The sequence below is a fragment of the Borostomias antarcticus genome, assembly GCF_949987555.1.
Source record: "Borostomias antarcticus genome assembly, chromosome: 16".
Lineage (NCBI taxonomy): Eukaryota > Metazoa > Chordata > Actinopteri > Stomiiformes > Stomiidae > Borostomias > Borostomias antarcticus.
In genome coordinates, this window is record NC_140249.1 from 17756307 (window position 1) to 17767606 (window position 11300).

Consider the following 11300-nt stretch of genomic DNA (forward strand, 5'->3'; position numbering starts at 1 on the left):
ATGCAAAGCTAGTTCATTTCTGCCTCTGTTAATTACAGACCATTGAAAAAACAGGACTGTCATGGAAAAATCTTGTTTTGGAGAGGAATGAGAAAGAACGAGGGAATGAGCAAATGAGAGAGAGAGAGAGAGAGAGAGAGAGAGAGAGAGAGAGAGAGAGGAGGGGGGGGGGGGAGTGCTCTGCTGACAAAATGTACTTCCCCCACATTTTATATCAGGTATCCATGTATGGTGTTACAGGTATTACATCAGGCGCTTCCTAATTATTGGCGATTGGGTTGACAGCAATGTACATATTAGAATGATGTGGACCTAAGAAACAAACTAACACTTTTAGCCTATTAATTCAAAGCATTTATTTAATTACTGCAGTTTGGACAATTTGTTACCTGGATACCCATAATTGACAAAAATATGTCCTAGCTTGTGATAGAGAAACAACCACCACTTCAAAATAGTACAACAAAACGAGGAAAAGTTTTGATGGAGCCGTCTGTCCCACTTGAATATAATAAATTATCAGTCCTTTAATGAAGCCACAGACGGAAACCCTTTCTTCCTGTTATCCATGCCAGCCTTGTCCTCAGTGTTCTTGCGCAAGCCACCAAGTGCCTCTGTTGATAGTGTAATAAAAAAGACACAATAACACTCAAAGGTTTTAATAAAACTACAGTACTGTCATTTCAGTTCAATGAAAAATGGTTCACATGCAGATCCGAAAATTGCTGCCAACCTGGAGAGGAAGCTTTTAGGACGTCTCAAACATCTTCTTCCTGTCGGCCTTATCCTCAACGTTCTTACGCCAGTCAACTGCCTCAGTCGTCTGAATAACAGAGAGTTTGAGATTTTAGGACATCAACTTCTTAGGGATATTAATGGATATTTGGATTTACAGTTTAGAAAGTTATAGTTTAGAAAACTTGCCATGCATGTTTTTGTCCAACACAGACACCTACCTCCTCTTTGACCTCCTTCTTGACTTGTTTCAGGTTGGCCCTCAGATCCATGGTCACCTTGTGCTTGGAGCCCAGCAGAGCTTGGAGCATAGAGTCAGCGGACATACGTACTTTCTTCAGAGCCGGTTTCTTGACTGGCTGCATTTCCATTACTTTGAACTTCAGATCCTCAATCTGAGAACAGAGAAATGGGTCAAAACCAAAACATGGCCTACAGTGCACTGCTGACTGTACAGTATATAGATATTGCATATAGTGATGTTATTCACTGTACCTCTTTCTGAGCCTTCAGCACCTTGGCCTCTGCGTCGTACCTCTCCTCATCACTCTTTTCAGATTTCTGACCCAGCTTTTTGCAAAATTCCTATTGGCACACACATGTGTCGTTCAGATCATTTGCATAACAATGACAAGTAAAACTTCATTTCATAGCATTTTAATTTTATATTTCACCTAAATGCATATGGTGAAAATCACCTATTATTCCCTAGAAACACTTTTAGTAGTTACAGTACTATGTATTTCCAAATGGGCTGTAATATAAGGTGTTTGGATAAGATCACTGTGAGAGTCAGGGGTGCTCCTACCATCAGCTCAGCTTGTGTTCCAGGCAGCTCCAGGGGGGGGCATGTTTCAGCCATGTAATTTTCTTTCTCTGCTGCAATCTCTGCTGCCTCAGTCTCCAGCAAACCTGCAGCAACCGAGAGCACCAAGCTCTGGACAGCAGAGTGATGACAACATTGTAAATCCATTCATTCTAACTCAATCCAAATCAGATCTGAAAATTATTAAAATGTAAAAAAAAAAAGAAAAAAGAAAAAAAAGAAAAAAAAGAAAGAAAGGGCATTTCTCTGTCCTGGTGTGAAAATACAAATGGGACTTCCCCCTTATCTACTAGTGCCGCTTGTTAAGTGTTGCCTTTCACCTGTAAGAATTTTATTTCAGTGGATTTGTTTGATTTACAGTACCTGACCCAATACTAGAAATATTGTGCACGGTCTGTAAATGACTATTGCTAATGATGGAGAGCAAACGTGATGGTTTACCTTCAGATGGTGCTTGCGGCTCGATGTCATCTTTTTCCTGCCATGAAAGTTGGAGTAGATTAAATTTGGACTAAATTTAGACTATCACATCACACAGTAGACCATTAAGGCCAATAAATGTTAAATGCTCTCTCTTTCATTCTAAACAGCCAGTTAATAAGTCAAATATGAAAGGAGTTCTTTTCTCTGTCCATTTTGCCTGGTTGACAAATCTAGCAAATTAATAAATAAATAAATAGATATTAATAATAACTATTATTAATAATAACAATAATAATAACAATAATAACAATAAGAATAATTTCTAAACAAGAAAATTCATACTTACTCAGACATCTTGGCTGTTTTTTGTGTTTCAAACCCTGTTAAAAGATACAAAAATGTGAATTGTTAAGTCACAGAAAATACTAATGCTAAAAAATACAAAATCTCTCAAGGTCACCAGTGCCTCACATCAAGAACCTATTTAGGGAAAATAGACTTCTTATTTTAGATAACTCAAACAACAGAAATTAGATGAAAACATTAAACTGTACTGTACATGAACATTGTAGATATGATTTGAAATATCCTATTTGACATGTCTTTTTACTGCTCTGCCCCCACTGGTACCAATCATGTTTGCATGTGACCAGATGCCACTCAGCAGAGATACTGCATTTCTAAATTTAGGTTCCCTTCGTCTGTCTTTTTTATTTTATTTTTATGATTCAGTCCCCAATGGAGAAATGCAGGGAACATAATCCATCTAACTGTTAACTGAGACCTGAGGGAGCAGTTATTGAGCTAATTTTGGTCTGTAGGGTCAAAAGTCAACACTGATATTTTAGGGTTGCGTTATACAAACCTTCAACATGCACCCACCACGAACCAATGGTACAAGGCATGTAACGTACAATGTTGTACAAGTTGAAAGATACAGATACAGCACTTAATGAGTTAATCGGAAGGCTCATAACTCAATTACAATTCAACTCAAGTTTCCATAAAAACTCATTTGAAATGGTAACTGTTTTCAAAAGCACAAGATCATGAAAATATATATATAATATATATATAAATATGAATACATATTTCCTGTATAAAGCATTTTGGATTTGTATGTATCAGTAATCAGTGTGGCTCATAAACATTCAAAACTAAATCAGCAGTCACTCACACTCTCACCGAAAAATAAAATTACTCTCTATAAACATTACCCATGACTTCAAACAGGGAGATGTACCAGAGACTTTATGAGGCCTATAGGTCAAATAATCAATGTCCTCTTTTTAAATTAGCATGTAGGCCTACTGTTTGGTTATCACTTCCAATGCTTTTATTCGTTCATTTGTTTTACCAGCATATCAAAGCACTACATACACGAGCTAAAATACATGTGAAGGGACAATTCCAACTCATGCAAGCACGGTGCATGGGTCACGCAAGTATACAGCTGTTATGGAAGGATCAACCTCATTTCTTCAACTGTTAATATGCAGCAATCGTTATTGAGCGTGTCTAATGAAATCCATGTCAGTTCATCTCATTTACTAAAGTGTGAAATTACCAGGCAAGAAGATAACGGTGAGGAGGAAGACAGGTTCTCACCTACGAGAGACGAAGCTGGGCAGGAGACACTTGGTGGAAGACAGGGGAAGCTGGCAAGTCACAGACTGTGAAAAAATGCAACAGGGTTTTTATGTTGCTAAGTGTGGGCTCAGCAGAAAAACAGGGTACTGTTTATGGGTGTGAACACGTCTTAGACCAATAGGCCCACGAGGTCCTTAAATACCATAGGGTCCCTTGCACTGACCTCACGGATGGTGTTCTCCAATGACTTTTCTGACATGGATGCCAGTGCTCCATAGGCCACGCAGCAAGACATACATGTAGAACATTCCTTCTGGGGCTTGTCTGGAAGACAGTGTAGGATTTCCTGATCACAAAAGAGAATTAACGTTAGATACAACATACAGTACAAGTATTGTGACAATTCTGGTCTTGTTTTAAAAGAATCACCTTTACTCACATTAATGACGGGAGTTGTGAATGTATTCTGTTACTTTGATTCTGAGTTGATCTCCAGTATGAAAACGAGTATAACTTGCCTACAGTATAACTGAGAGGTACTGCAGTGAGCACCACATGGTATAACTGGCCCATGTGTAACTCATCGATCTGCATGGCTAAATGCGTTGTCCTTCAGAGGGTGACGAGTGACCAATAACAACTCTATGGCATTTTGCCCCTACAAAATGAAAAGCTGCCTCTTCTGTGCAAAACAGTTGGCAGGAGTTACATAGTGGTTGGCAGCTGGGAATGAAGGTCAGAGGGCAAGTAGCAGAGCCTGTAAGGAAAAGAAGGAGAAAGGGTGCTCTACTGACACCTTGTGGTTCCCATGTATAAGTGAAAGATTGGTATCCATATCGGTTTACCACAACACGGGTCACTGTCTATAGCATTACTGTATGAACTCCATGAACTCCCTCCTCTCTTGTTTCAGGCTGGCCCCCAGGTCCATGGATACCTTGGGTTTGGGACGCTGGAGACTCTGGAATAGAGCCAGAGACTGGATAGAGCCACATACCAGGTACAGTACTAACAACCGTTCTTCTCCATACCGCTGCCTCCGCTAGCACTGGCCTTACAGTTCCCTTTGCTCTCTGAGCATCACGCTCTACACACCAAGGACAGCGAACACATGTATGATCTCAAACACTCAAGACCAAAGTTCTAGGTTAGAGTAACTGAGTTGAATACAGGGGTTGTGATTGTGTCAATGTACCTTCAGGTGATGCTTACAGCTCAAAGCATCTTTTTCCCTTTTCCTTGATTATTGTCAAGTTGAGAAGGGATATGGACTACAAGACACTGTTTATGTGAAATATCCAGGGACTTCAAGACTTTACTTTTCATTTCATTTTTTTTATTTCAGCAACCTAGTCTTGTCCGAAACCGAGACCAATCTTGCACAACACAACCTTGACAGTAGGGGGCGCTCTCGCTCCTTTTATATTTCACAACTAGACCAATGATGAATGATGTGGTAAGGTTTCACTTTGATGGCACATTAGAACTATACTTATACTAGGAGGGGGTTTGTAACACACTACAGTATCATATAATATATTTTGAAATAACCCTAAAATTCCTATGTTTAGCCTTAATACATTCCCCCACAATTTTACATCATGCCAGATTGTTTGTCAAAGACAACACAGTGTGATACAGTACTTTTCTGTGTGCATGTATGCAGAAAGTGGACAATAATGAGGAATACATCTGATAATTACTAGTGTAAGAATAATCAGTTAAAATTGTCAAATAATGTTCAAATAACTTATCTGCTGATCTTAATACTTTTTTTCTCACTGTTGAAATTTTCAGCATAGTAGTTATTCCCCATGACCACCCATGTTCTGAATTAAAGCTGAATTTTACTAAATAAACAAACAACAAACAAACAAACATCAGGATCTCTATTTAGCTGGATACCGTGATTTTTTGTGAATTTTACTATTAACATGAGAGATATAACCAGCAACTGCAGACTTTAATTTTCAACTTTCCATTTTAATATTAACATGCATTCATTTATCTACTTGTACTTAGCGCTTGCAAAAGTAGTTCTGCTGAGTGTTGAACATGCATGCATTACTCCTCCTGTCTCCTCGGGGATCTACTGATTAAGATTCAATTAATCAAACATCATGTGCTATATGTGTCCGTTTGAAATGACATCTCTTCATCTACAATTTCCAAGAATCTGAGTGGCAGCAAATACTTTTACTCTTCATGCAATATTGTCCTGTCATCTAACCTCTTCCAGTCATGTAATGTATACCAACACCTCTCAGATGTGTTATGGACCCTCTCCACCCAATACACTCAACTGTAAAGAGAACATAATCAAATCTTAATACTAGAGTATATATCGTGTTATAGACCTTCCAAGCCTCATGCATTGGGTGAGTAATATAAGTAGTACCTAGTGGCAATGACTGCAGTAACAGCTTATCTGCATGGCTGGCTAACCTGGCCTGTATAGCAGCCTGCTTCAGTTAACACCAAACATTTATCCATGTCCACTGACGCTGACCCCAGGGACAGTAGTGTTAACCTCCTCTGCCCCTGCCAAGAGCTGAGCAGTATCTCCACAACAACCCTCAAACATGCTCTCATATACTTTATGCTGTAAGCATATCAAGCTGTCACCAGTTTACTAGACAGCCACTGATATGTCCACAGTGTCAACATTAGTCAGGGATGAGTACGGAAAGCACTCGGCTGCCAACAGGTTTTATATTTCTTACTTACCCACAGGTCTTTGGGGGTCAGTAGGAGGCATCATATCCTTAATAGTCCTCCGCTGCGTTGCCCTTTCTCCCTGAAACAGAAATATAATGTGGTGGTTGGGATCTTGTACAAGCTACTGTAACAATCATACATCATAGCAACATAGCATCATAACAATCATAGCAAAGTTATGTTACGTGAAAGATGATGAACCCTTACCTAACTAAGTGAAGATCTCAGAAAGCAACCTTCATCCTTTGTATAGACAGGAAGGAGGGGACACACAAGACAGAGCTAGAGAAAGAGACAAAGAAATAGAATGTAGAAGAGAAAATGTTCCAACTACCACATCTCGGAATAGTCACACTGTTAACATACAGTACACTAATTTCCAAGAATAATCTGCAGTCTATCAATAATCCCAATGACTTCCCCTTCAGTCTATCAACAATCCCAATGACTTTCCATTCAGTCTTTGTGTCTTGTCATCTAATCTTGCATACATCATGAGTACAGTAATTATGACTGCAAATATAGTAGTATTTGATACTACAGTATACAGTATAACTGTATATGTTGTCAAGTTAATCTTACAAAGCTTTTTGTCACCCAACCATGCAACCAAATAACACCAGTATTCAAAAACGATTACATGTTCAAATGATTTATTAGGATTGGCACACATCTCGTACAGTTGGAAAGTACATCTCTTATTTTGGTAAGTGCTTTTCAAAACCCCTTCAGGTTGCTATGGAAAATAAAGGGACACCAGTCTGAGGTACAGTGAAGATGACAAAGCAGAAAACAAGATCATGCCAATCCCATCTCTGATTTCAACTAGCCTGCAGGCTACACCCAACACAAACAGAAAACCATGGCTGATATGTTTGTCCAAGAGACACGCAGAGACAGTGAAAAATACAGTGCTGCAGTTTTTAGGACGTCTCAAACATCTTCTTCCTGTCAGCCTTGTCTTCAATATTCTTACGCCAGTCACCAACTGCTTCCGCAGGCTATAATGCACAAAGCGTGGGTTAAGAATAACATTTGACAATTTATGAGTTACAGGTCGGAAGATGGTACTACATGCGCCTTGTGTGCATTTCCACTTTGGGATATTCTAGACAGATACTCACCTCCTCTTTGACTTCCTTCTTGACTTGTTTCAGGTTGGCCCTGAGGTCCATGTTCACTGTGTGCTTGGAGCCCAGCAGGGCCTTGAGCATAGAGTCAGCGGACATACGCACTTTCTTCAGAGCCGGTTTCTTGACTGGCTGCAGTTCGGTTACTTTGATCTTCAGATCCTCAAGCTGAGAACAGAGAAATGGGTCAAAACCAAAACATAATCTTGAACTTGTCGTTCAGGTCATGGATTTTGATTTACAGATCACCAGTCTAAAGCGATGTGAAATGCCAAACGGGTTCGAGCGTGAGTCAGCAGGAGCTCGTTTGACAGATGTCTATGGTCCAAGACAGGGCGGTACGCACCTCTTTATCACACTTTCCCACTTTGGCTGCCAAGTCATATCTCTCCTCATCCAACCCATCGAGCTGCGCATGGATCGTCTTGCACAGTTCCTGTAGTTGGTCATCAGCAAAAAAAAAAAGAACTCTTGACGACAATTCACTGATAGTAGAAGTTAGGAAACTCTAACTGTATACAGAGATTTAAATCGTCTTGTACCATACCTGAAGTTCCTGCAGTGAGCCAGGATAGGCCAGTGGGGGGCAGTGTTCTTCCATGTACCTCCTCCTCTCTTTCTGGATCTCCACAGCTTCTGCCTCCAGCATGTTCTTAGCAATCTGGAGCATCAAGCTCTGGAGAAGATGCAGGAAGGAGACCGGAACGGTCAGAGAAACAAGCAGGCGCTAATCATGATGGAAATGCTAACCAACACTACAACAAACTTAGAATTTATGTGACCGATATTGTTTCATTACAAAATGTACAGTTCTGTGGAAAAGTGAGGTGCCTTGCCTTCAGAGCATGCTTGCGGCTCGATGACATCTTCTTCCTATGATTATGAAGACATACGGATGAAGGATGTTGTAATCACACATTTGAATACAGATGCGGGTGCTGTTGTGTCACATTAAACTATGTAGCACTCGCTTACAGCTGTTTATTGAGGCATTTAGGGACTTACTCAGACATCTTGGCTTGTTGGTTGTTTCACACCTGTGGAAATAGGACAACAAATCTATGTAAAGTAAAATATATATGCCTGTGTTGACACATGCAAGGAAATATGCACTGATGGCAGTACAAGAGCATCTGATCAGGCTGCAATTGAAGGATCTTTAAACAAAAATAAGTAATTTGATAAATAAATGATAATTTATTTTAAGAATAAATTATTTATTTAATACAGGGTAGTTTATTGAGACCTAAGTCTCTTTTTAGAAAATGCCCTGTGAACATAATACTACAGCAGTAGAAATACAAATAAAGAATACAGTAATAGAGACATAATTACAGACAAATTAACAGCCACTTTTTTTCTGAGAGATACTGTAGTTCACTGTCTTTATGAAGCCCCTGCTGGGTTCAAGGAAAGCCTGCCATTCTAAATCTGGGCAGTGTGTTAAGGAAGGAGCCAGCTGTCCTCTCAGGGTTGCTCTTATGATGCACTTGTCATCAGGAGGTCATTTATAACCCAACACTTTGGCATGTGCTATTAAATCCTGCTGTACCACCAGACATCCCCAAGATGCCAAGTACAAACTGAGTAACTGTAAGAAGCCGTCATACAGTGTTGTACATAAAAGATGCACTACGCTCCAAAGCATGCACAAGAAACAATGCTACAAGCTTGGTACTGTAAAAGCCATATCTACAGTAAATGACAATGGATGACTACATGGCGAACAGTGCAAGCATACAATTGTTATTTGCTTTTCAGTCAATGAGCTTTAACTCAACTATCACTACATTAGCAATGCATGTACTACTGAATGTCAGCAGACAAATCCACATATTTGACCACAAAAAAACAAATGTTGCAAATTTGCTTTTAATATGGCTTTATTTTCCAGGAAATCTGGAAAAGAAAAACGATATACTGCACAAAAAACAGTTTTTGTTTGTCTAATAATAAAATAATAGGGGCAGTAATTTGATAACTTACCCTATCATTTATAAAAAGAAAACAAAAAAGTTTTAAGAGTTAGTATCAAATTTCAGCAAGCATGCAAAAATTTTGTCAGTACTGTCAATATTGTGAATCAAGCAAAATATATGTCCGGTGACATAAAAGCGGAGTAGGGATAGATTTCCAAATGTATTTCCCAAGGCAGGATTTGGTTTCAGAATGTAGCAACAGTTCATATATCAACTAGCTAGCAATGTTCAGGTGCTGTACATCCTATCACGGGACAAATAACGACTTGGTTTGATTCTGTAAAAAAGTTTGATTAGACACTCAATTTATACCGGTATTTGTTTACACTTTGCACCATTAATTAAGTTTGATTGCTCAGAAGTCATTTTTCTCAAAAGAAAAAATATCCAGTACATTGTAAAACCATCTTAGGACCACATTATATGCTTCACACACTACAGTGAAATGATGAATTTAGTGTATTGATAGAACATGCCCAATACACATGATTGCAAAATGAAGCCATCATTCACTTCAAAACAAGAGTTGATCATCATGCAGCTCCACAGCGATCATTTACATTTAAAACAATCAGTACATTCTCTCACTGCCGTTATATCATTCATTGAGCAGCATCTTCATTATTGCAACTGTCTATTTGTTACAATAAGCTTTCGCTGACAAGCGCCATGCAAAGGTTTTTTCAGTGGCATCTCCAACTCTCTTCAGTGTGTCTTGCTGCATTAGCCTTCTATTCTGGAAGGTTGATGCACAATTCATCATTAAAGATTGAATTGTGACAGCGCCACTGGAGGTCATTTAGCACACGCATAGAGGTGTGAGCTGCATGGGTCAGTGCACTGCATCTGGTCTCACGTGTGCAGGTAAATGGAGGTTTCCAAAAGGAAAAAAAGGTCTAATCCAGAACAGGAGAAACAGTGGAAGTGGTGAAGTCCTTGTGATGCTCAAACCAAGGCGAGAGTCTTGAGCACGGCACACGTTTAAGACTGACACAGGCAAGTGAAACGCAATGAGGGTTTTAATGGCATTCTATGATGGCTCAGCAGAACTCTGAATTTCTCTTTATGGAATTGGAGTCCCCAACATACCAATGGTTCAGCAAGACGCTGTAACTCAACCCACAACCTCCCCTCCCTTCTCCATCCATATAAAGAGCTGGTAATACTTTATAACAACTAAACATTATAAGAAATTAAACATGTAAACAGTAAATTATGAATACATATTAGTAATGCTTACTAATACTTTACTGATACTTTATAATGGTTTACAAATCATGTGTTAACAGTTAGTACATTATATACAAATGCTTAATGATATGCTTATAAAGGACATTTATTATAAAGTGTAAGGATGGCTTACACATGCATGCTGCAAAGCAAAGAGTAATAACACTGAGATTGTTAGTAAAATCTTGATTACGGATTTCAGGATTGGTTTGATCTTGTCTGTTACACAACAACAAAAAGGTGACCAAAATTGAGACACTTAGCTCATGTCAAAAGATCCCTCTTGATGTACTGTGGTAGAGAACACACCGTATCTGATGAAATAGCCTGTAAAGTTACAGTAGAAAGAAAAGTATATGTAGATCATCAACTTTTAAGCAGAGATTGTCATGCACAAGATAATTCATTGTATCATGCCAAAAAGTGAATGGAATAACTTACCTTCACCTGTCTCATTGTCTATACCAAAACACAAACACTACAGCAGTGGACTGTGAATAAACAAGCATCTCAAGACTGGAATGATGAACTTTCCCTGCCTTCCTCCAGAGGACATTAACACATCTCTCAAGAGAAAGCTGTCCTGTGCTTTCTTTTCCCTCTCCCAGTCATAAGACGTTCCCCTCAACAGTCATAAGAAGAACAGCTGTGTAACATTACAGAATGCTT

The 11300-nt window shown here is 39.1% G+C and overlaps 1 protein-coding gene across 1 annotated transcript; it reads right to left on the bottom strand.

Annotated features, from left to right (window-relative positions):
* Positions 1 to 748: 748 nt before the first annotated feature.
* On the bottom strand, positions 749 to 11087 carry LOC311319728 (troponin I, fast skeletal muscle-like; the record flags this gene model as incomplete). The annotated part of the gene is made up of 5 exons (XM_084451331.1): positions 749 to 823; positions 957 to 1130; positions 7769 to 7858; positions 7970 to 8098; positions 11073 to 11087. 5 exons carry the CDS (start codon positions 11085 to 11087, stop codon positions 749 to 751), a joined length of 483 nt encoding a protein of 160 aa, XP_084307457.1.
* Positions 11088 to 11300: the final 213 nt, after the last annotated feature.